This window comes from Callithrix jacchus, chromosome 17 (genome assembly GCF_049354715.1).
Source record: "Callithrix jacchus isolate 240 chromosome 17, calJac240_pri, whole genome shotgun sequence".
Classification (NCBI taxonomy): domain Eukaryota; kingdom Metazoa; phylum Chordata; class Mammalia; order Primates; family Cebidae; genus Callithrix; species Callithrix jacchus.
In genome coordinates this window covers 53211449-53237822 of record NC_133518.1, presented here as the reverse complement: position 1 = coordinate 53237822, position 26374 = coordinate 53211449, and the positions used below count along the sequence as shown (strand labels likewise).

At 35.1% G+C, this 26374-nt stretch overlaps 1 protein-coding gene and 1 pseudogene across 17 annotated transcripts in view; one reads left to right on the top strand and one right to left on the bottom strand.

Moving 5' to 3' along the window:
- The window catches only part of ATP2C1 (ATPase secretory pathway Ca2+ transporting 1), a 166917-nt gene that overhangs the window by 82775 nt on the left and 57768 nt on the right, over window positions 1-26374 (top strand). For all 17 annotated transcript variants that reach the window (XM_078354231.1, XM_054246855.2, XM_008983843.5 and 14 more), the window contains 4 exons: window positions 16360-16515; window positions 17582-17650; window positions 18671-18746; window positions 22091-22157. In XM_078354231.1, coding sequence (XP_078210357.1) covers window positions 16360-16515; window positions 17582-17650; window positions 18671-18746; window positions 22091-22157 — 368 coding nt within the window. The remainder of the gene's footprint in view (window positions 1-16359; window positions 16516-17581; window positions 17651-18670; window positions 18747-22090; window positions 22158-26374) is intronic.
- Window positions 24105-24849, bottom strand: LOC144579932 (UDP-N-acetylglucosamine transporter pseudogene; annotated as a pseudogene).

The following is a 26374-nucleotide window of genomic DNA, read 5'->3' as shown; positions in this document are numbered from 1 at the left end:
TACTGTACCATCTTTTGAAGTGTCTGTTTAGTGACCTGCCGATCTTTATGGAAACCTGCATGTTAGGGACTGTGGGAGATACAAAGATGATATGATAGAATTCTTGTGACTAGGGAACATACTATGTGTATACAAATCACTCAGCATAAAATAGAACTCGGTAATTGAGTAAGAGAAGTTCAAACAATAGGGTGTAGACATGTAAAGAAGGAAGAGGTTCTATCTGATTTGAATGAGATCAGAATATGTCTCAGACAACATGACTTTGGCATTGATAATTGAAGAGTAGTACTGAACAAAGATGGGGAAGACATTGAAGCAATATTATTCAGATCACTATGAACATTTCAGTGTGTGATACTCTGCTGGGATATGTTAAGGATAGAAAATGTGTGATGGAATCAGATTTTTTTGATAAGGAATTACCTTTTGAGGCTTCTATGCAGTTGGCAAATGTTACCCTTAATTTGGCTGCAGTGTATAAAATAGATTGAAGAACTGGAAGATGGAGATAGGCATCTAGTTTAACAGGCTTTCATAATCCATTAATATGCAAGTCTTATCCACTATTGGAATTAAGCTGTTTGTTAACACCTACAGAGCAGTCAATCTTTAAATGGTATGGGTGTTCTTGTCAAGGCTGTGGAAGGCCTGAAGAACCTTTTAGACTAGAATAAGAACAAACTTGGCTTAATCTTTTTAGATTAAGTAGAGGCCTTTTTTCAGACACTTAAAGTTTGTCCTTAGAAAGCTAATAGATTGCTTTAATTGGGTAAATAGGAATAATTGATAATATTGCAAGTGTTACTAACTTTATAATTTTTTCTCTTATTTGCAAGTCTTTTTAATGTTAATTCTTTCCTGCTCTTTAGTTTTTAATATTTTGTTGCTGACAATACCTTGAATTATTCTTCCTCAGAGATTAAGTAGTCTTGTCACTTGGCATAAATTTTCTTCCCCTTCCTCCAGAAAACCCTAATTTAAATTCATGGAGTTTATGCCATTCTTTATTCTGGGATACTTCTCTTCCAGTTGAGAAGCAGACCTTCTCATTGCTAATTACAAGATAGTGTTTCCCATTTGCATGGTTTGAGAAGTATAATGTTAAAAACCTCAAAACACCATTAGAGTTTGGTAAACTATTTTAGGGTTTTCATTTAAGTAAGGGTTAATTGACTTTACAGTTAATTATTTCAAAGTTCACATGTAAACAGGAAAAAAAAAACCTGTCAGTATGGATTGGTATGTATTTTATCTACTCAGCAAATATATATTGAAGACATTGAATGTTTTGTTTTATTTTTATTTTTATTTGTTTTTGAGATAGAATCTCGCTCTGTTGCCCAGGCTCAGGTGCAGTTGTACACTATTGGCTCACTGCAAACTCTGTCTCCTGGGTTCAAGCAATACTCCTGCCTCAGCCTCCCAGGTAGCTGGGATTACAGATACCCGCCACCATGCCCAGCTAATTTTTTAGTGTTTTTAGTAGAGATAGGGTTTTGCCATGTTGGCCAGGCTAGTCTTGAACTCTTGACCTCAGGTGATCCACCTGCCTTGGCCTCCCAAAGAGCTGCGATTGCAGCCATGAGCCACTGTGCCTGGCTGACATTGTGAATTTAATAAGAATTATAAGGATATGTCTTGTGGAGTAATTTATTAGTTATTACTGTTTTCCCCCTACTTGTTAACTTTGCAAACATTTCATCAGCACCTTTTATTCTGCAGTACTGTAGTTAGGTGGTTTTTTGTTCTAGTTAATCCACTTTTATATATACAGTTGAACATTTTTTATTCTCTCTCTCTGCCTTGATTTAGCCCTATTTGTTTTGCCTGCTACCTGGTACCCCAAACAGACTTTTGCAACTACTTTGACTGCATATTGAAATAACTTTCCTTAAAGAGTTGGGAGTCTTTTATCCTGCATCTAAATTTAAATGTACTGACTTAAGGAATAGGCTAATAAAGTCAGATTCTCTTTTGGACACAGAAGCTGTTAGTTTTTGGAGTTAGATTGGCTTTTTGGAGTTTTGTTTGCTCAGTTTGGCTATGGTGATCTTTGGATAATTTGTAAGGCTAGCTGGTCATTTGATACTACTGTATGAAATAAACTCTCATTAGAGTTTAAAGGAACCAGAAAACTTAGTCATCTTTAGGATATTACTGATTTTCTCCAAAGCACATAGATTTCACTTTAGAGAAAGCAAGTCTGTGAACTTGTGTTATGTAGTTAGTCTTCTTATAGACTAGGCCTACGGCCAAGGTTGCTACTTTAATGTCATCATTTTGCAACTCTGATTCCTGTTAAAAATTTTACTGGTTTCAGATTTTGACTGTAAACTTGCCTGGGCCCTCAGCAACTTCTTGTTAGCACATTCAGTGACCTAACTGCTGTACAACTTTTATCTGGTATGATATCTTCATAGGCTGTGTCTTAGCTTAGACCTTTAACAAAATACCATGCCATTTATTTTTCCACAGTTATGGAGGGTGGAAGTTCAAGGTCAGGGTCTGGCAGGATTTGGTTTCTGGTGAGGACTCTCTTGCTAGCTTGAGTGGCTGTCTTCTTGCAGTGTCTTCACGTGGCAGAGACAGCAATTTCTCTCTCTTCCTCTTATTACAGCCAGTAATGGTATCATAAGGACTAGTCTCACGACTTCATCTGAACCTAATTACCTCCCAGGGCTCCATCTCCAAATACTATAACATTGACTGTAGAGCTTCAGCATATGACTTTTGGGGATACATAGTTAAGATTGTGATAGGCTGAGACTGCCATTCTGTTTATACTTTTTAAAGACTGGTATTGATACCTCAAGGAATTGTGTAGTTTTTCCCTTACCTGTGTCAGGTTTTCAGAAGCCAGTAGTTGAGCCAAGATAGTTTTCCCTTGGTATCCACTGGGGGTTGGTCCTAGTACCCACAGATACCAAAATCCAAAGATGCTTATGTCCCTTATATACGATTGAGTAGTATTTGTATATAACCTCTGCACATTTTTATGTGTAGTTTAAATCATCTCTAGATTACTTATAACTCCTAATAAAATATAAATGCTATTTCAAGTGTTATACTGTATTTTAAAAAATTTGTATATTTTTTACCGTTGTATTTTTAAAATTTTACTTTCTTTGAATATTTTCTGCCTGCGATTGATTGCATTCACTGCTACAGAGGGAGGACTGTATGTGTTGGTGGCAGTGGCCTTTCCAGCAGGAATCTGAGAGGCACTGATGGAGCTGGGACAGTAAAATGTAGAAGAATTGAGATTTGGGCAAGTTCTTTGTCCCCCCTGCCCCTGAGGGTTTTTATGTTAATTTTTAATGTATTTGAGAAGAGGCACCACTGGCCAGTTACTTGATAATAGCCAATGGATTGGTCAGACAATGACTTTAGATTGAAGCAATCTTATTGACTGTGTATGCCTACATAATTTACTTTTTGCCTTTGTGAAAACACAGCATATTTTCAGTATTGTTGCAGGTAAAGTCTATATCAATATTTGAACAAAGAATTATTTGTAAGGAAAAACAGTGTGAGGGTCAGAGGAAAAAAGGTTGTGTTGTGTTTTGTTTTGTTTTTGTCTTTTGAAAATATTTTACCTCTCTCTGTTATAAATTTCTAAGCCCTATGTCACTTGAAATGATAGCAAGATGTTCTTTCACTTGGAATTCTGAATAAATCTGTTGACACTTTCTTTAGTTGTTCATATGCTTACAGTTGGCCCACATCTTTTTTTTTTTGAGACGGAGTTTCACTCTTGTTACCCAGGCCGGAGTGCAATGGCGCGATCTCGGCTCACCGCAACCTCCGCCTCCTGGGTTCAGGCAGTTCTCCTGCCTCAGCCTCCTGAGTAGCTGGGATTACAGGCACGCACCACCATGCCCAGCTAATTTTTTGTATCTTTAGTAGAGACGGGGTTTCACCATGTTGACCAGGATGATCTGATGATTTTCTAAATGTATCAGACTTCTTTCAGAGAATTACCACTTGGGCTAGGAGCCACAATTAAGACATTTTAATGATACTAGATTATCAGACCATTTTAATCTGGGCAGAAAGTTTAGTTCTCTTAGGAGTCAGGATCTACTAGGGCCAAGCTCAGGAATCCAAACTTAAGAACACACCAGTAGGCATTATATTGTGAGCCATTTTTTAATCTCATGAATCCTTGTTCTTTGTTACAGGATAGCAGTTTGGCTCAGTGAGTAGTTTTTGGTGTCTTCAGGGCTTGTTCCTTTGTGTTCCCTAGTTCTCAGGAGAAGTAAAAACCAAAGATAATGGGCACGATTGAGCCAGCACAGATATACTTTGGCTACCTACAACCCGAAGGACTCATAAATAATATCCTTGCCTGGAACCCCACGTAGCCATTACGTCCCTGTTTGTGAGGCTCACATTTGTGCACAATCTTTTTGTTGAGACCCACTAACAAGCAGCTTCCTCCACGTTGGGTAAATTCATTAGTGGAGCAATCTTTCTGTGTCAAGCATTCTGATTTTCTGAGTTAACAAAATACATGTTCCATTTACTCAGTGGAAACGTTAGTATTCTGGCAAAACCCAGGTTGCAATTCTGATTTAGTTTGTTATGCTTTTTCAAAAAAGAACCTTTTCAAATATTTGAAAGGTTCTTTACATTTAGGTAAGCAATATAGTGATATTTTAAATTTACTTATATAGCTAATTTAGGCAAGTATAATCCCTTTCCTAGAAAATCAGTCTGTTATGAAACCATTTTTGCCATTTAGCCCATACTTAAATACCATGTACGGATCATTGTACCAGGCTACAGGGCTTACAAATGAAAAAGACAGTGTGCCCTCTCCATTGGCAGACACCAACTTGGAAACAACTGTCGTTCAGAGAATGATCTGTGTCTGCACATGAACCATGTGAGCTTAGGCAAGCTGCTTGATTTTTTCAGGCCTGTTTTATCACTGTGACATAGAGTTTCCCTAGAGCAATGCATCCCAACTTTTAATGTGCATAGGAATCATCTGAGCTCTGTTTTGACAGGTATGGTGTGGGGCCTGAGATTCTGAGTGCTTAACCAGCTCTTAGACTATGCCAAAATCACTGGTCCATCTACCACATTAAAACAGATTTATTGCGATATAATATGCATATTTTACAGTTCACACTTTTAAAGTGTGTCATTCAGTGGTTTTCAGTATATTCACAGTTGTACACCCATCACCACAATCTTATTGTAGAACATTTTCATCACTCTCAAAAGAAAACTCGTACCTTTCAGCATTCTGTATTTTCCCTGCCTCTAGCAGCCACTAATCTGCTTGCCACTGAAATATATTTGCCTATTCTGGACATTTCATGTAAGTAGAATTATACAATACGTAGTCTTTTATGTCTGGCCTCTTTCATTTAACATAGTGTTTTTAGGTACTTCATGCAAGTATATCATTGTTTTTTACCACAAAATAATTTTCCATTGTAAGGATTTATATCACATAGTCGGTGAATTTAATCCATTTACACTTACAGTGAATACTGACGGGAAAGGACTTACATCACTTTATGTTTTCTGTTTTTGTTATCTTTTTATGTTCCTCAGTTTCTCCATTGTGCCCTTGTGTTTGATCTTTTTCCCATGCCCCTTTGATTAATTTTTTAAAGTACCTTTTTTTATTCTGTTTTCTCTGCATATTTTAATTTATTTTCTTAGTGATTACATGTGGATTACAATGAACATCCTAACCTTGTAGCAATCTAGTTTGAAGTGATGCTAACTTTGCTTCAATAGCATACAAAATTGTACAGCCCACACCTCCCTCACCTTTGTTATTGTTGCAGATGACATCTTTATATATTCTGTGCCCATTAACATAGATTTATAAGTGTTCTATGCATTTACAAGTTTTTAATTCTATAGAAAACAAACACAGAAGCCACAAACTCAACATGCAATAATACTGACTTTTATGTTTACCTACATTGTTAGCTTCATTGGAGTTCTTTATGTCTTCGTGTAACTGAGTTACTTTCTAGTCTCTTTCAGCCTAATGGGCTGTCTTTTAGCATTTCTTATGAGTCAGTTCTTATAGTGATGAACTCTTAGCTTTTGTTTATTTAGGAATTCAAAAATTTCTCCTTCATTTTTAAAAGATAATGTTGCCAAGTAGAAAATTATTGGTTGACAGTTTTTTTTTCTGAATTCTATAAATGTCTGCTGCTTTTGGACTCTGTGGTTTCTGATTAGGTATGGACCATTAATGAAAATTCCATTATGTGATAAGTTGTTTCTGTGGCTGTTTTCAAGATTCTGTCTTTATCTTTCAATGGTTTGATTATAAAGTGTCTCATTGTGGATGTCTTTTGAGTTTATTCTATTTGGATTTCATTGAGCTCCTTGGTTGTATAGTTTTATGTCTTTCATCAAGTTGAGGAAGTTTTTAGTCATTTTATCTTCAGCTATTTGTGTCACCTCTTTTTTCCTTTTGAGACTTGTACTGGCATACCTCATTTTATCATGCTTCAAAGATAATTTTATTATTGTTATTATTATTATTAATAGGTTTGTGGTAACCCTGTGTCAGGCAAGACTGTTGGTGCCATTTTTTCAACAGCATGTGCTCACTTTGTGTCTCTGGGTCACATTTTGGAAATTCTCATAGTATTTCAGACTTTTTCAATATTATGTCTCTTATGGTGATCTTTGATCAATAAGATCTTTGCTGTTACTGTTACAATTGTTTTGGGGCATCATTAACTATGTCCATATAAGACCGTGAATGTAATAAATAAATGTTGTGTGTGTTCTGACTGCTGCACTGCCTGACTGTTCCTTTGTCTCTTTCCCTCTCCTTGGGCTTCTCTGTTCTCTGAGAAACAACAATATGGAAATTAAGCCAAGTAGTAACCCTACAGTGACCTCTTAAGTGTTCAAGTGAAAGGAAAAATCTCATGTCTTTCACTTTAAGCCAAAAGCTGGAAATAATTAAGCTTAGTGAGGAATGCCTGTCAAAAGGTGAGACAGACTGAAAGCTAGGCCTCTTGCCCCAAACAGTTAGCCAAGTTGTGAATGCAAAGAAAAAGTTCTTGAAGGAAATTAAAAGTGCTATTCTAGTGAACACACAAATGATAAGAAGCAAAACAGCCTTATTGTATATATGAAGAAAGTTTGAAAGGTTTACATAAAACATAAAAGTAGCCACAATATTCCCTTAAACCAAACCTAATCCAGAGTAAGACCTTAACTCTCTTCAGTTCTATGAAGGCTGAGAAAAGTGAGGAAGCTGCTGAAGAAAAGTTTGAAGCTTGCAGAGGTTGGTTCATGAGGTTTAAGAAAAGAAGCTGTAGGCTGGGCGCGGTGGCTCATGCCTGTAATCCCAGCACTTTGGGAGGCCGAGGCGGGTGGATCACAAGGTCAAGATATTGAGACCATCCTGGCCAACATGGTGAAACCCCGTCTCTACTAAAAATACAAAAAATTAGCCGGACGTAGCGGCACATGCCAGTAATCCCAGCTACTTGGGAGGCTGAGACAGGAGAATTGCTTGAACCCAGGAGGTGGAGATTGCATTGAGCCAAGAATACGCCACTGCACTCCAGCCTGGGCAACAAGAGCAAAACTCTGTCTCAGATAAACTCCATCTAAAAAAATAAAATAAAAAAAGTTTTTATAACATAAAAGTGCAGGATGAGCCTGTGATCCCAGCACTTTGGGAGGCCAAGGCAGGTGGATCATGAGATCAGGAGTTCAAGACCAGCCTAACCAAAATGGTAAAACCCCATATCTACTAAAAAGTAGAAAAATTAGCTGGGCACAATGGCAGGTATCTGTAATCTCAGCTACTCGGGAGGCTGAGGCAGGAGACTTGCTTGAACTTGGGCAGGCAGAGGTTGCAGTGAGCCAAGATTGCACCACTGCACTCCAGCCTGGGTGACAAAGTGAGACTCAGTCTCAAAAAAAAAAAAAATGGTGCAAGATGAAACAGGAGATGTTGATGGAAAAGCTGCAGTAAGTTATTCAGATGTATCTAAGATCATTAAGCAAGGTTGTTACACTGAACATTTTCAATGTAGATGAAACAGCTTTCTCTTGAAAGAGGATGCCATCTAGGACTTCCATAGGTAGAGAGGAGAAGTCATTGCCTGACATAAAATCTTCATAGGTCAGGCTGACTCTTATTAGGGGCTAATGCATCTGGTGGCTTGAAGTTGAAGCCACTGCTCACTGATGTTTTGAAAACCTTAAGGCACTTAAAGCATTAATCGTGTGAAATGTACTCTGCTTGTGCTCTAGAAATGAAACAACAAAACCTGTATAACAGGAGATCTGTTTATACCATGGTTTACTGAATATTTTAAGTCCACTTGTATTAGTCCATTCTCACACTGTTATAAAGAACTGCCCAAGACTGGGAAATAAAGAAAAGAGGTTTAATTGACTTACAGTTCTACATGGCTGGGGAGGCCTCAGGAAACTTACAATCATGGAGGAAGGCAAAGGAAGCAAACACCTTCTTCACAAGGTAGAAGGAAAAACAAGAAGGAAGAAGAAACTTCCAAACACTTACAAGACTGTCAGATCTCCTGAGAACTCACTATCATGAGAACAGCAGGGAGGGAACCACACCCATTATCCAGTGAACTCTTTCCCTTGACATGTGGGGGTTACAATTCAAGATGAGATTTGGGTAGGGACATAGAGCCAAACCGTATTACCACTGTTGAGACCTACCACTCAGAAAAAATGATTCCTTTTAAAATATTTCTACTTTACTGATAATGTACCTGGTTATCCAAGAGCTCTGATGAAGACATAGAAGGGATTCATATTTTCATGCCTTGTAACACAGCATCCATTTGGCAGCCCATATATCAAGGAATAATTTCAAAGTTCAAGTCTTTTATTTAAGAAATAGTGTTTGTAAGCCCATAGATGGAGATTCCTCTGATGGATCTGGGCAAAGTAAATTGAAAACTTTGTGGAGAGGATTCACCATTCTAGGTGTCACTAAAAACATTTGTGATTTGTGGGAGGAGGTCAAAAATGACAACATTAATATGAGTTGAGAAGCAGTCCATTCCAACCCTCTTGCATCCAAGAGAGGTTCAAGACGTCAGACTTTAATGGAGGAAGTAAGGGCAGATGTGGTAGAAATGAGAAGAGAACTAGAATTAGAAGTAGATCCTGAAGATATTACTGAATTGCTACAATCTCGAGTTGCTTCTTATGGATGACTTCACAAAAAGTACTTTCTTATGGTAGAAGCTACTTCTGGTGAAGATGCCGTGAACGTTGTTGAAACGATAACAAAGGATTTAGAGTATTTTATAAACTTAGATGATAAAGCAGTGGCAGGGTTTGAGAGGATTTACTCCAATTTTGAAAGCGGTTCTGTGCTACCAAACAGCATCAGATGCTACAGAGAAATCATTTGTGAAAGGAAGAGTCAGTTGATAAGATAAACCTCATTATTTTATTTTAGGAAATTGCTACAACCTCTGTAACTTTCAGCAACCACCACTCTAATCAGTCAATAGCCATTAACATCAAGGCAAGACCCCCTACCAGCCAAAATATTATGACTCACTGAAGGCTCAGGTGATTGTTAGCATTTTTTTTAGCAATAAGATATTTTAAAGTTAAGGTATATACATTTTTTCTTAAGGCATAATGTAATTGAACACTTAATAGACTACAGTGTAGTGTAAATATAACTTTTATGTGAACTGGGGAAACAAAACATTTGTGTGACTTTATTGTGATATTCATTTTATTGTGGTGGTCTGGAACCAAACCTGCAGTATTTATCTCTGAGGTATGCCTGTATGTTATGTTTGATACTATACTATCCCACAGGTCCCTTAGGCTCTGTTCATTTTTCTCTTCTTTCTGTCCTTTAGACTGGTGAGTTTCAGTTTTCTTTTCTTCAAGGTTGCTGATTGTTTTGTTCTACCTGTTCAGATCTGCTGTTGAACCCCTTTGTGAACTTTTAATTTCAGTTATTGTATTTTTTGGTACCAGGGTTTCTGTTTGTTTCCTTTTTTAAAACAATTTTTTCTCTGTAAATATTCTCTGTTCTTAAATTGCTTTCCTGACTGCCTTAAGTTCTTTGCCTCTTGTTTCCTTTGTTTCCCTGAGTATACTTAAGACAGTTGACCTAAAGTCTTACTCTAATTAAGTTGAATGTCTAGGCTTCCTCAGGGATGGTTTATGTCAGTTTATTTTTTCTTGTGAATGAGCCTCATTTTCCTGTCTTTATGTGTTTTGTTGAGAACTGGACATTTTGACTGTTACAATGTTGTAATTGGAGGTAAGATTCTCCCTCTTCCCCAGAGTTTGTTGTTTTTGATTGTGAAGGCTGAAGTTGTCCATTTGTTTAGTGGCTTTTTCAAATTGTCTTCCCAAAGAATGTATCCTTTGTCATGTGTGGCCCGATCTGAGCAGCCAGCCTTTACTGCCTACAACCAAAAAGAAAATATATACCATTCTCCTACTCTGAGCTGGAGTACTTCAGTTCTAAGCCAGGCTGTGTACTACTCTGCCATTTCCCTCATCTCCTGCTTGTGCTGAACCCACATAGCTGCCAGAGATGCAATCCTAGAGTCTTCCCAGGTTTTTTCTGAGAATGTGTCGAGTCCAAGGCGTATTGTACTCCCTCTTCCCTTATATTTGCACTGGCCCTTCTAAGTCCTAATTTCCCGAAGAAACTTCCACTTCACCCTCTTGTCAGCCTTTCAATATGTCTCCTGGTTGTCCTGTCCGGAGCCTTTTGGCTGCTAGTATGTCTTTAATATTTTCATAAATGTCCAGAAAGCCCCTCTAGCTGGATGGGGTAACGATATGAAATAAAGGCCAGCCTTTGTACTAGTCTCTCAGGGAACTGCCAGACAGGTCAAAACATACAACTGGGGTATTTTAAGAAGATCTGTATTAGCCCCTTGGTACCAGTAAGCTTCAACGAGAGTTGCAGGCTGCTGTCTCTAGTCTCACTGAATTTCTGTAAGAAAACATAGTGGCATTTTGTTTACCTGGGCAGGTAAATGCCACTATGTTTTCTTACAGAAATTCAGTTGCCTTTTTCTTCATTAAGCACTCTCCTGGTTGTTTTAAGTTTTTGATTGCAGAGTTGATTCTGTCAGTTTTTGCCAGCTTATGATTGTTTCAGCAAGGGATCAATTTTTCGAGTACCCTGCTCCACTATTTTGTTACATCACTCCTGTTACAGGTTTTTACTGCAATGTGATAGGTTTTTGGTAAGTAAATTTGATACATTCTCTTATTGTGATTTATCACTGAAACTGCTTTTAGAAGTTTCTGAATTTAACTTATATACAAAATGGTAACAAAAAGAGCAGTTTATTTTTCAAATATTGTAGGAAGTAGAAATTTTAAATTAGTTGTTGGAAAAAATTGAGTAGAATGTTGGAGAAGATATATAGTATATTTGTATATTTTAGAAACATTCCTGTTCACTAAAAATTGTTTGTCACACGTGTTTGACCTGGGAAAGGATGTCTGTTTCTGTAATAGATATTATTATATGACTCAGAACCACTCTGGAGATACTTATGACACTTGGAAGGTGGTCTTTTAGATCACCCTTCTTGTAAGAGTAAGTAATAAGCTTCGGCTAGTTAATGTTTTGTTGTTGGCTTTTTATAGTTCAGTGGCTTAAAAGCAATGTGAGCTGAGAAATACTATTCATGTTAAAAAGGCTGAAGAGAAACAACTTTTATTTCTACTAAGTCAGATTTACAAAGACATATCTTTGTAATACATAGCAGTGAGACTGAATTCGTGCAGTTTTTTATTTTATTTTATTTTATTTTTGAGACGGAGTTTCGCTCTTGTTTACCCAGGCTGGAGTGCAATGGCGAGATCTCGGCTCACTGCAACCTCCACCTCCTGGGTTTAGGCAATTCTCCTGCCTCAGTCTCCTGAGTAGCTGGGATTACAGGCATGTGCCACAAGGCCCAGCTAATTTTTTGTATTTTTAGTAGAGATGGGGTTTCACCATGTTGACCAGGATGGTCTCGATCTCTTGACCTCATGATCCACCTGCCTCGCCCTCCCAAAGTGCTGGGATTACAGGTATGAGCCACCGCGCCCAGCCTAGTTTTGTTTTTTAAACATTTTTACTGCTTGATGGAAAGGACTGTAGCAAAAGTAGATCCCTTTTTAAAATTTGGTTTAATAGTCATAGTGAATTATCTTAGAACTCCTTGTTAACCAAATACAGGCCTTTAGATTATTGACAGCTTGATCAAATTCAATCTATATACTCAAATCAGGAAGTTAGCAATTCATGCAAGCATTTACCATGGGATAAAATTAATTTCATGTATCATTTTCAATAATACATAACACTTGGTTGGCTTGGCTTTGAGTGTTAATAAGAGTACATGAAGATTTTAAATTACATTTTTCTTTATTTGCATAAACAATGAGGAATCTTATTTTTTGAGACCAGAAAGTAAGAAATTTTACCATGATCAGGCAGCCACAGGTGAATATTTTGGAAGATTGTTTTCTGGGGAGAGAAATCCCGTTTCTGATTTGCTTTTGAATGATTTCCTTTTAATTCTAGACTTGAGAGGTGATTGCCTTAGCAGTATACTGTATATTAAACTGTTCTTTAGCTTAAGAACTTATTTGTAGCTGCGATTTGTTTCATATCAAACTAAATTTTTAAAAGTACTTTCTGCCTTTCAGGAAGCCTTTGTGACTGACATTTGCTTTCTTTCTCCCTACTGTTTTATGGGAATAATAATCTTGTGAATTTTTCCAATCATTTTTATTGTGTAGATGTTAAATATTCAGATTGTGGATTATATATTCATCTTGATTCTTATTTATATCCTGATTTTTGTACTGATTTATAGTTTATTCACACCTCCACCAGAGTGCTTAAAGAAGAATAAAAGTGAAAATCAGTTTTCTTGTTCATTAACAGGTCTTTTGAGGGTTTAATACTTAAACTTTTGGCTAACTGGTATGGGGCTGGTTGATTCTTTGATTTCACTTTATCTTACCTTTCTCTCATGAATGCAATGAATATTTACTCTAATATCTTTCTTCTCAGTGGAATTAAATTGTGTTTATTAAACTGTAATAGGCTTGCCTGATTTATTAAATTCCACCTTTTCTTTACCTCCACTCCTTTAAAACTACTTCCTATGAAAACTCTTATAATCACTATTAAGAGAAAATTACTTGTGACTTAGAAAATATTCTTATTCAACAGATAGTTGAAATCTTTGCAGATTGGGACATTGTAAGATTTAGACAAATTTCATCATTTATATATTCTGATAATTTAAGTTTCAGTTATAAATTTATAATGAAATGGAAAAAAAATAAAGTCCTGAGCCCCTTATTCTTCCACATCAGCTTGTCTATTACACCAAACAAGGACTCTCTTAAGTGGCTGTTGTTCTGAGGCTGAAACCAAAGAACTGGGTCACTGACAGAGCCATGAAACCGTACATTTCCTCTCTTTGAAAACAACAGATTAAAAAAAAAATTCCTTCTCCCCATATTAATCACTTTATGTTAGTATTTATCCATGTTTAAGATTTACATTGAAAGCAAAAGTCTTCACAGGGAAAACATGAGTTTTACCTCTCTTAGGGAAGGAATTCTGTAAATTTCTACAAGTATTTATTTTTAAATATTAGTGGGTCTTTTTCTAATTAAGATCTTGGAAAATTATGTGCAACTCTGATTGTTGTAACAGGCATTAAAGATGAGCTTGCTAAATAAAATGAACCTTATATAAGTTGTAATTCAGAAAATACATAATTTTTTACATCTCATTGCTTTATGTATTATATCTGTCTTTTTCTATAAGTGGTTACATAATTAGGGAGGAGAAATAATTTGCAGATTGATCCTCTGAATAATTAAGAGGAATCTGGAGCTAAAATCTTTCAATATTGGAATTTTATCTGCATAGCTTTCTACCTCTATAACATTGGGCAAGTTACTTAACCTTTCAGTGTCTGTAAAACAGGGATAATAATAGTAACTTGTTAGTAGGAGTTGTTAGGATTAAATGTGATTATTTAGCATAGATATGTAGCATAGCGCCTAGCAGACTATAAGCAATTTTCATTTGACATTTCTGTCAGCCAGTTTTTTGTATTGGCATTATCTTTGAAGAAAGACCTATTTTAAGATTTTTTTCTTACCTTGCTAGTAAATGTATTAGTATGAAAAGTTAAACAGTTCCAAGGTTCACATGGAAATAAAAGTAAAAAAAAAAAAAAAAAAAGTTTGTTTAGTAAAGAAAAATTTAATTTCCTTTGAACATGTCAGTTTTGTTTTAAATCTTTAGTTGGGTTGAGGTAATGAACCCGAATTTATTAACCAGCTTGTGTTTGCATACACAATTACGTTAAATGCAAAATCTTTTAAAGTCTAAAGGACTATTGATCTGTGTTTTAAAGAATAATTTTTGTAAGCTTATTTTGATACTAAAATGTATTCCATTGCCATAATATTTAAAGTTTTGGAAAATGGTAACATTATTTTGTCTCTCTAGAGTTATATTTATTTTCATGATGAATATTTTCAAACTTACCAATCTAATGTAAACTCTTATTTTTGCAGTTATATGTTTGCCTAACACACAGACACACCAAGCATGTTTCTGTCCCCAAGGTCTTTGTACTGTTTCTCTTTATGTGGAATCCTCTCTTGGAGCACTCGGGTCTATTCTCCAGCTTTTGGGGAATGTTCTCTTCTATCTAAAAATGTGACTCTATCTTTATTATGTTTGTTGTTTTCCCCCTACCTGGCATTATACTTGTGCTTGTTTAAAATCACTTTCCCATTAGAGTAATATCCAAGGGTAGAAACCTTGTTTTGTTCACTGCTGATTCTCCTACTGTATGTGATAAAGCACAGGGTTTGGCACATTGTAAGTGCTAACAAATATTTAAGTGAATGTAAGAATGGTGTTGATCAAATTAAAACAGTTTTGTTGTGGAAATGAAGATTCTGTTAACCAGTTTTAAATAATCGTTTTACATGATGTTATTTGAGGTTTTTATGCTCAGAAATAAACCATTTGAAAAGATGTTAATTTGTAACTTTTCACCTCCCCCCCCAAAAAAAAAACAGAAAAAGATTTAAATTTAGAACACTTGGTACATAGTGTGAACTGAGAGTTAAGAAAAGGTTGATTGAGAATACTGACACAGCTTAAAATAGCAGTGGTACTGTGCAGTGATTTATCTTGTTTTCTTTCCAGGAACTAGCTCAGTGCCTAACACTGATAATCAATAAATGTTGGGTGAAGGAATGAGTCTGTAAAATGAGTAAAGTCATGAACTAATTCCTAGTTTCTTAAATAGTATCCTAAGGACCCTTGAATAATTGCTTCTGGAATAAAATACATTGAAGTTTGCAATGGAATCACCTGGAGGGCTTGTAAATACAGTCTGTTAGGTTTACTTTCCCCATCTTGTGTTTGAGGTGGATTATCTTGTGTTTGAGTTGGAGCAAAACATTCTTATTTCTAAATTTCTAACAAGTTCTGAGGTAGTGGATGTGATGCTGTCCTCCTTTGAGAACCTTTGCTGCAATATCTGTATTCCTATTGAGGTAATTCACATTAATGTATTGAAGGTTTTGAGCAGCACTGCAGTTTGGTCCTAGTCATCTTCCCCACTTGTTTCTTTGTATATATATGTGTATGTATGTATCCATCCTCATAAAAGAGGTTTTTTTTTTTTTTTAATTCTGCATGCTGGGGTAGGTAAATACTGTGTCAGGAGTGAAGACTTCAGAATTGAGCCCTGTTGCAGAGTTGGAAGATACTATGGTAGTTCCGATCTGCATAAAAACATTTGTATACATTTTTGATTCTTGCAAATTGTAATTTGGAATAATTATTAGGGATGTATAGCAAGAATAATTTTAGGAAAATTGATTCCAAAATAATGAAATGATTTCTAAGTAACATTTTTACTCTTTATTCATGTATCACTTTCAGTCATCGTTGGTGGTTTTAATCTGCCAAGCCACATTTCCAGAACTTTAGGGACTTGACAAAATTAGGAAATAATACTTTGTCATAAAAAGTTGGGTTTTCTCTGGATGAAGTTTGAGTCTTAGCTAGTGTCAGATTTTCCCTAGTTGTATTTTACACTTTAGGCTAATCTAGTCTCATGGTGTAGCATTCTACTTTGCATATCTTAGATTTTGTTGACTTAATTGTATGATTTTACTGATTCTAGTCTTTTGTCTTAGAGTGATGGTTTTGATACAAGATGTGGCTAATCAATGGAAAAGGGATATTTGAGGAAGAAGTGGTGATGAACTATGAACTCTAAAGATGTTAAATGTAGCACAAATTTGAATCTAGAATTCTTTATGTTCCCTAAGGCTGTGGATCTTTCCATTGATGAGTCCAGCTTGACAGGTGAGACAACGCCTTGTTCTAAGGTGACAGCTCCTCAGCCAGCTACAACTAATGGAGATCTTGCATCAAGAAGTAACATTGCCTTTATGGGAACCCTGGTCAGATGTGGCAAAGCAAAGGTAATTTTTTCTCTGTTTTGAAAAAAGCAGTTTATTTGTTTTAAACTATTTTCTTAATTATTTTTTGCTAATTTTATGTGGACTTTTTCAAATACCTGACAAAGAAAAGATAAAATTGAACTTAACCCATTACATCTAGTTGTGAAACTGGGGAGAATCTGTGTCCCTGAAGTATAATATTTCTATAGTTCTGCCGTTTACCAGATAATGGAGAGTCCTTAGTACCTCTTTCTTTTTAAAGAAAGAAACAGTGGTTTCATGGATATGTTTATTACTAGTTAAATAAGTTTTTAATTTAGTTGATATGATATTGGCTGTAATATTCTGACTATACATTGTTCTCCTACTGATGATTTCACGTGGTTCATTTCCTGAATTCTGATACTTCACCAGTGCAATAGACAACATTTACTATCATATAAGGGGTAAAACGAAACTATATTAAATGTCTCTATTGAGGATAATACAGATTTGGATTTGAAAAATACTAATATAGGCAAAAAATAGGCCTCAGAATTGAGTCAGCAGTACTTTTTGTTTTGTTTTTCTGAGACAGAGTCTCGCTCTGTCTCTAGGCTGGAGTACAGTGGTGCAATCTCAGCTCACTACAGTCTCCACCTCCTGGGTTTAAGTGATTCTCCTGCCTCAGCCTCCCATGTAGCTGGAATTGTAGGCACATGCCACCACGCCTGGCCAATTTTTTGTATTTTTGGTAGAGTTGGTGTTTCACCATGTTGGCCAAGCTGATCTTGAACCCCTGACCTCACCCGCCTCGGCCTCTCAAAGTACTGGGATTACAGGCATGAGCCACTGCACCCAGCCAACAATATGTTTAATGTAATGTTTGTTTCCAGGGTTTGCATCATAAGGGACAAATGCTAATGATGGTAACATAAAAAGTAAATTTGCTAAGGAAATCTTAGGGGTGTGTATGTTAGATATCGTCACTGTAGGTAAGACTTAGAAGAAAGGGGGAAAAAAGTTGGGGTGTGTGTGTGTGTGTTTGTGTGAGTTTTGGTTTACATTCCATCTGAATGTAAATGTATTTTCCTGTTTTTCCCCTTAGGGTGTTGTCATTGGAACAGGAGAAAATTCTGAATTTGGGGAGGTTTTTAAAATGATGCAAGCAGAAGAGGTGAGTACTTCATATGTTAATGATATATTTGTTTCAAATCTGAAATTCTTCATTCTAAGTAGGGGATAATACTGGATTATTTTATATACTATTGAGAGCAATATTTTATTCAGAATGGAAATCATATGTCTTTGTTTAGAAATATAGTTGGAAAGGCTGTAATTGAAAAGGTCTAAATTGATGGTTTTAGTATTCTAAAGGATTTTGACCTTTACTCATTGTTTATAGTGGAAAAAGGCTTGTAGCCACTTATTTATAGATCTTATTGTTTTACGAAATTAGTGTTATGGTAATTTTAAGGATTAGTAATTAGAGCATGTCTTCTTTCAAAGTTTTTCAGCTTCACATAATTCCAGGTAAGTGTGGCAGGGTAACGATTGCCAAGTAAAATAACCTATAAGATCTTCTTGGCTAAAAGTATTAAAGATTAGTTCTCTCATTTAAAATGCTTTGTTACTATAAAAAGAAGTTGCATTCTGTACATATCGTGCTCTCCCCAAATTATCTGGATTTCTCAGGTAACCTGCTAAAATTCCAGTATGTGTTACAATGTGGGAATTCATTCTAAGAGGCGTGGCAGTGAAGGGATGAATAGAGAAGAGGGTTAGTGGGTCAGCAATTCTATGGGATTAAAAGACTGGAGTTACTATTACTAGCATGTTTGTGGATACAGGAAGGGGAAAATTGGAAAAGTAAATGAGAGAGCAGCTGATGGTAATGAAGTCCTGCAGAGGTTGGTAGAAGGGAGAACAGATTTTTCCTCAAAAGGAAGCATAGGGAAAATGGACCTTTCAAATAAACAGATTTTTTAAAATAGAGAATTTTTATTCCTTACTCCGTGACCTTGGGCATTATGTAAAATCTGAGTCAGTTTTCTCAGTGAAGGTGATACTTACCTTATGGGAGAGTTGTATGGTTAACTTAGGAATTGCTTTGTCAAGCACTTAGCAAGTCTCTGGCACCTGATAAAACTTAGTAAATACAGCTAATTGTGGTGACACTCTTCTTCAATTTATCAAGGCACCAAAAACCCCTCTGCAGAAGAGCATGGACCTCTTAGGAAAACAACTTTCCTTTTACTCTTTTGGTATAATAGGTAAGAGAAGAGTGAGTATGTGTATATCTTTTAGTTTTCTTTTTTGAATGTGAAGGGTGGTGTTATTCTAGTTTTATTTATTGGCTTTTTTAAAATTTAATACTTTTTAAAATTGTAAGACTAACTTCTAGTCACTGTTCATTTCAACAAAGACAAAAATAGAACTCTGTATAATTCTTGTAATTAGAAAATATTTCTTTAAGCATTTTAGTATTTGTCCTTATAGTCTTCAACAAAAATGTGGTACTATAGTTTTATGGACTGCTTTTCTGTTTTTGTTTCACATACCCTGTCATAAAACTCTTGTCATTAAATTCATACATAAAACAAATGTAAAGGTTGTATAGTATTCCATTTTGTGGGAAAATATAATAAGACCTCTGTTAGACATTTATCTAGGTTTTTTTAGTCATATAAATACTTCTTCATGGTGGGTATCTTCTTGTAAATACTTGTCTTTTTTTTAAGGAAAAATTCTTAAAATAAAATTAGTCAAAGGGGGTCCATGTAACTTAAATTTTTGGCCAACTTTAAGTGTTGTCATTAAGTTCAACTGTAAATAAAAGAGTTCTCATTATTTGATTTCACAGTTCGTTATTAGGGAAACTGAATGCTTTGTCATGTGTGGGTTGATTGTTTTTATTTTACTTTATGACCCGCCAATGATTTGTTTTGTACCGTTTCCTGTGTCTTAAATCTTAGATTGATAAAAAGCTTTTTATATGACTAGATTATCAGTCTTTTTGTTGTTTAAGTATTTTTGCTTTTTCATTTAAGTTGCCTTTAGGGATGTAGAATAAACTTGGTATGAGGGCAATATATGTATTTTATACCTAGTGTTCCATTATTGGAACACTAAGCATGTGGGAGTTATTTATATCCTACTGCTCAATGTGTGATTGCAAAAATACAAAAAATTGCAACCTCAGGCACAAGTGGGTTAAAGCATTCCCTTTTACTTGAGATTCTGTTAGCACTCTCCTATTGATAATCTGCAATTAAGGTTGTTTTGTTCTATTCCTAAAGATTTTCCCAACCTCATTATTGTAGATACATTTATTAAAACGTTGGTTTTTTTATTTCTGACATTTTACTATTTAAAATTTATTTTAGTACTGGGCTTAAGGTAGAGTTTTAACTTTTTAATTCAAGTTAATTATCGTATTCTCTAATCCATTCTTTTTTATTGGGTTGAAATCATGTTTTTATCACACATTAAACACTTGCATTAATTTTGGAGTCTTTTTTCCCTTAATTTTCTTACATGTTAATTATTTTAGCTAGCTTAGTATTTTAAGGTCAATAATTCAATTTTTTTTTTTTTTTGAGATGAAGTCTCGCTCTTGTTGCTCAGGCTGGAGTGCAATGGTGCAATCCTGGTTGACTGCAACCTCTGCCTTCTGGGGTTCAAACAATTCCCCTGCCTCATCCTCCTGAGTAGCTGGGATTACAGGCAGACACCACGACACCCAGCTAATTTTTTTTTTTTTTTGTATTTCTAATAGAGATGGGTTTCACCCTGTTGGCCAGGCTGGTCTCAAACTCCTGACCTCAGGTGATGCCTACCTTGGCCTCCCACAGTGCTGGGATTACAGGAGTAATGCAATTTTAAAGCACTATTTCTGTTAATACAATATTAGTTGAAATAACTTCTTAAATATTAATTTTGTTCATCTATCTTCATTGTAAACAAAGTAGAAGGTAGGAAGATATTTTAGTTGTTTTTGTTTGACTGGTGTGTATGCCCTCATAACTACTTTAATTTGATTATTGCTGTTCATTTTCTAGAAATTTTATAGTGAATTTGATGAATTGAAGGGCATTCTAGCCAATTAAATCTTTGTAGTTTCTATTAGCACTATACCATAAAACCATTTCAAATTTAGTAATCAATATTTTTCAACTTTGTGATTTTCTTGTTTATGTTAGTGTATTATATTGGACATAATTTTTCTTGCCAAGGTCAAGAGCTAGATCAGGGTCAGCAATTTTTTTTTTTTTTTTTTTTTTGGTAAAGGACTAGATAGTAAATATATTAGTCCATATGGTCTCTGTTGGAAAGACTTCACTTTGCCATTAGCATGAAAGCAGTCATAGAAAATATTTAAATAGGACCGGGTATGGTGGCTCACGCCTGTAATCCCAGCACTTTGGGAGGCCGAGGCAGGTGGATCACGAGGTCAAGAGATCGAGACCGTCCTGGTCAACATGGTGAAACCCCATCTCTACTAAAAATACAAAAAATTAGCTGGGCATGGTGGCGCCTGCCTGTAATCCCAGCTACTCGGGAAGCTGAGGCAGGAGAATTGCCTGAACCCAGGAGGAGGAGGTTGCGGTGAGCTGAGATCGCGCCATTGCACTCCAGCCTGGGCAACAAGAGCGAAACTCCATCTCAAAAAAAAAAAAAAGAGAATATGTAAATAAATGAGTGTGGCTCTTGTAAACAAACTCCGTTTGCAAGAACAGACAGGAGATTCACAGATTATAGTTTGCTGAACCCTGGCATAATTCTTGAGATGTAATTATTTTAATCATTATAGTATTTCGGATTGGGTCTTAGAAGGTTACTATTTGGATAATCTGTAGTTATCCAAAGGCAAAAAAAAAAAAAAAAAAATGTTGTAAATGTTCATAGTGATTTACAATCTTGAGATTGCTTTGTTTTTTAAACATCTGATGCATCTTTGTTTGTTTTTTCCTCACAAACCTGTTTGTGTGCCCCTTTCCCCCATTCTTTTCAAAGATAGAAGATTAAAGCAAGGAGTATTGGTTTATATGATTTTTAAACTTTTAAATGCCTGAAAGTAGTAATTTTTAGATGTTAATGCAGTTGTAGGTGCTTAACGTAAGGTGCATCACTTTTTGAGCCAAGTTCTAAGTGTTCCTTTGTATGTAGTACAGATTTACTGTGAAGAGTTTAGATATTGTGTTATGGAAAATAAAATTCTAGGGTTTTGCATATTTGATAGTAAATAGAAGACGTATATATTTGCTGCTGCCATCTTCTTTTTTTCATTGTATGAAAATACTGGTACTTTTTAAAAAAACCGTCGGTTATTATTCCTTAAGGGATGGGTGGGAGCATTGTCAAACAAAGGTAAAACTCTGTGTGTGTGCATGTGTGGTGTGTCTGTGCACATGTGTGTGTATGTGACTGTGCATAGCATTCACATTAAGCAGTGTTAACTTTAACCTTCCAGTTTAATAGATTTTTATAAAATCTTGTAATTCTGATCTAATATGCCTTTCGTTTTATGTCTAGGGATGATTTAGATGCCTTCAGCTTATTCTCTTTTAGTTGATTTTACGTAAAAGGGAAAAATAACTATTTAATTCTGTTTCAGGAATCATCATGTTGGTTGGCTGGTTACTGGGAAAAGATATCCTGGAAATGTTTACTATTAGTGTGAGGTAAGTTTTAATACTTTATAATTGGAGTCTCTTCTGCTGCTTTTATTTCTCTAATGGACATAGCTTACATTTTATTATGAAAGTCAGTATTATATGGAGCCTATAAGAGTATAATATCTCTACATAAATAATTGTAAAGTCATATATTAAAATTACCTCTAGAAAAATGAAAATGTATATATATGGTATTGAAGAAAACCCACACTAGATGTCTGGAATTACTAATGCATTATGGCATTTTTACATATAAATAGACAATTAAGGATTGTCAAATTGAAAACTAGCAGCATGAAAGAGAAAGTTCACAATATAGAAATTGAATAATCAATTTCAGAGGAAAGCATAACATTTAAGAAATAGAAGACAAATTTGAAAACAAAGTGGAAGAAACTGCATCCATGAGATGGATTGTTGTAGAAAAGGATCAGAGAACAAAAAAAGTTTTTAGAAATTAAGACTATGATTGCTGAAATTAAAAATTTTATTTTAGGTGTGTAATATAAACTCAAAGAGGTCTCCCCCCAAAAAGAGGAAAAAGTCTTAAACAGAATGAGAGAAAATGATAAGAATAATTTTAGGAAATACCATTTTTAACTAATTGGAGTTTCAAAAAGATGTAAGGAGAAATTACATAAGATACGACACACAAATATTTTCTCAAGCTAAGGCAAGAAGTAAGTCTTTATAGATTGAAAGTATTCACTAAATGCCAAGCTGGATGGAAAAAACTTCAACCTTGATACATAATTGTGAAACTAAAGAAAAAAAGGTCATCTACAAAGGAAGGGTAACTAGGCTGCATCAGACTTCTCATTAGCAACTGCAATTTCTGTCACAGGGTCTTCTTAGGTTCTTCTAAATATTCCAATTCACAAGACTTTCCCAGACCGCATCTGATACCTGTGTCCTAAACGCAGCAGGGTAATTACAGACAACCTTCTCCTGCGAGTCTGCAGCAATTCATGTAGCAGTTCACTCAATTACAAGGGGATAAGGTCAACCTTGTGAGTGTGGGATCTATTTGGGTTAAAAGTCTTCTGTTCTATGAGAGACATATTTTGAAACGTGTTTCCAGATGCCTGCGAGGGACATGTCTAGTTAGAAGAGATACTACACTCAAGAAACTCAAAGCTATAACTTCCTATAAGATAATATAACTGTCCTAGTTCAGAGAACTTTTATTAATCAGGGGATCCTTTAGTCATAGCAGTATTATCCAGAAGCATAGTTGACATATTATTCTTATGAGGTTACTAGGTGAATAGAACTAGAGTTAATCAAATTCAGAAGGGGAAAATTACTAACTTCATCCACAGTAATATCAGATTGCATTAGAATACAGTGGAGCAGTGGTACCAAATTATGTGGGAAATGATCATAAATTTGTAAATTAGGCCTAGACAAAGGATCAGTCCAATTAGTTACAAATAGGTCGGCGAGTACTCTTAACAATTATTTCTTCCCCCTCCTTTCTTTGTTTTAAAATGAGTAAAATGTTCATTTAACAACTTTCTAACTAGAGTTCGAAATTACACTTCTAACTGCAAGTATAAAAGAAGTTATGTTTTTCCACAGCTTTATACTTAATTAAAATTTTCAGACTTTGAATAGTTCATGTGATTTGATATGTCTGTACAGAAAGAGTAAGATAAAAACATTTAATAAGATTAAATCTAATTTACAAAAAGTGATACTTGACATTTGTTGTGTGCTCTTGGAAAGAGTACACAGGACATTTCCACAGCAATCAAAAAGGTAAAATCATTTTAAACTTAAACTTCAAGTTTTCTTTACTGTTCCTTCTAATTCTAATACCTGGAAATATATTCAGGTTTTGATTTCTAGATGTAATGTGTTTTGTTACATATACACATATTTTATCCTTAAATGTTTTTATTTTTAACCATTTAAACAGTATGATCATATCAACCATTCAGCATGATGATATAATCACAAACTCTGTAGAAGTCCTCTATGTAAGATTAACGTTGAGATTCCTAGTGCACCATCATGAAAAACCAGTTACAGATGGTATACAACTATGCTTTAGTGGGATTTCCTGTCGGTTTGAGATCATAATCATGTAAGAAAGTAGCTGTTCTTACAGGGATGGCTCCAAGGAAAAAGACTGGTTGGCACAAAATCTTGAAGCCAAAAATAGGAGATCAGTGTTGATAATATTATACATAAAGAGGTTGTAAATCCTCTAAAAATATTATCTGCATATTTAGTAACAGCAGCTATCACAAGGCCTCCAAGTGCCTGAAGAACAGCTAGTATTCAGGTCAGTTGGTTATATCCCTGAAAAAATCCATTCTTTGATACCAGTTCTCCATCATAAATGTATACACCCATTAATCCAAATATACTTCCAAAGAAACCAAGCTGAATATTTCTTATCCACACTGATTGTTTCAGATTTTCTCAAAGTAAACCCCTGCAAAGCCACTTGAGAAGCATGCTGTGAGAACAGCCACGAGCCCTACAAATTGAGAGCCAGCGCAAAATTCTTAGAATCAAGCTGAGAACCTGAGGGCCACTGTACAATAGCAACTCCTGTCATCAGAATTATTAGGGATAGTCACTGGTATACACCCAGTTTTTTACTAAGCATAGACAAAGAAAATAATGCTCTTGTAAGAATTTTCAACTGATGTGTGACCAAGGGCAACCATTTCATTTCTTTAAATTCCTGTGGCTTCTTGAGTTCCAGGTGCTGGTCAAGTGGGTCCGTGCCTATCACTCTTACCCATCCTTGTATGAATTCCGGCAAAACAAGAGTGAAAGAAAGGAAGATGATAATAGATATAACAAAGGGCAATAACTTATTTAGGCATCTAAGGAAAAGAAATCCTGGTAGACATCTGTTGTAGGCGTAGGAAATAATGTTTCAAATATTAGAACAAAAATCAATGTCTTACAAAAGGAAAAGTCAAATAGGTTACAAGGAATTGCAGAATAAATAAGAAGTAAAAAGATATTCGTGATATAGTAAAGGAGTGTATTTTTTTTCTTCAAGGGAGTGAAAATGCAATTTGAAACTCTTGGTTTAAGTTTGTATTTAAAAAAATCCATGGGTTAAATATAAAATAAAAATGGGGAATGAGTTTGAGATATTAAACATTGACATATTATCCATTGGATCAATTTTTGGCTTTTAAGGATTTGGGTTTTTTTTTTTTTTTTTAGTTCTGTTTATACAGATTGACATATCATAACTTTTATTCTTTCTTCAAGGTCTTCCAAAAAACAAGAAATTAAAAAATTTCTAAATTGAATAAAATTCATTCTGTTTTGCAGTATGGGTCCACTGGACTTGTTTATAATATAAGCTACATTATGGGACCTTTAATGAACCTATTTTTTCTCTTTCTTGAAGTATTTTACGATTATCTTCATCCTAGGAATTATTTTAACAATTACTTGCAAGAGTGCTAAAGATGACTAAAACAATAAGAAAACAGAAAAATGATGGAATCGTTGAGAGGGTTGATGTAATAATAAAATAAATTATCACTATTCTCTTACTCTTTAGTTTTCTTATTATGTTGCTCAAACTATTGCATTATTTAAGAAGTTGTAAGAGAAGTCTAAAGTCACAGTCTCTAGATTTGTTTCTTGTAGCTTTCATTGAACAAAAGTGAGAATTCAGAATTTTTCACTTTCTACAATAAAGGCAAAGAGAATAATTGACAGAGAATACTTATTGCAGTTATTAGACAAATCAGAAGATCATTGCAAGGAACCACATAGAAGCACTGTAGGCTATAATGATGTGGGTGAAATTAATCATGTAAGTGAAATCTCAAGACTGAGTCTTTGGATGATGATAATCTAGATCTTCTCAAACTCCTTAATTTTGATGAGTGAGTAGTTTCTTTCTAAGGACAAAAAAGAAACAGGTATTCTTTTCCAGTTATTTTGCAGCAAGGACTCTATCATGCAGTAGTTTTCAAGCAAGAATCTGGGACATCTCTTTTTGCTAAACGAATGTATAACCCTATTTCATTCATCTTTTGTAATACTTGTTTACCAGTATTGACTTCATATTGCTTATAAGTGGAGAAATGATGAAGGCTGGTATGAATATAAAGGTAATTAACAGGAAATAGATTATGCAGAAGTAGAAAAATTCATTGGATTCATCATTGTAATTGGTGTTTATAAATCTAAAATTGAAAATGTTTAGCAGTTATGGAACAAAGAAGATAACTTCT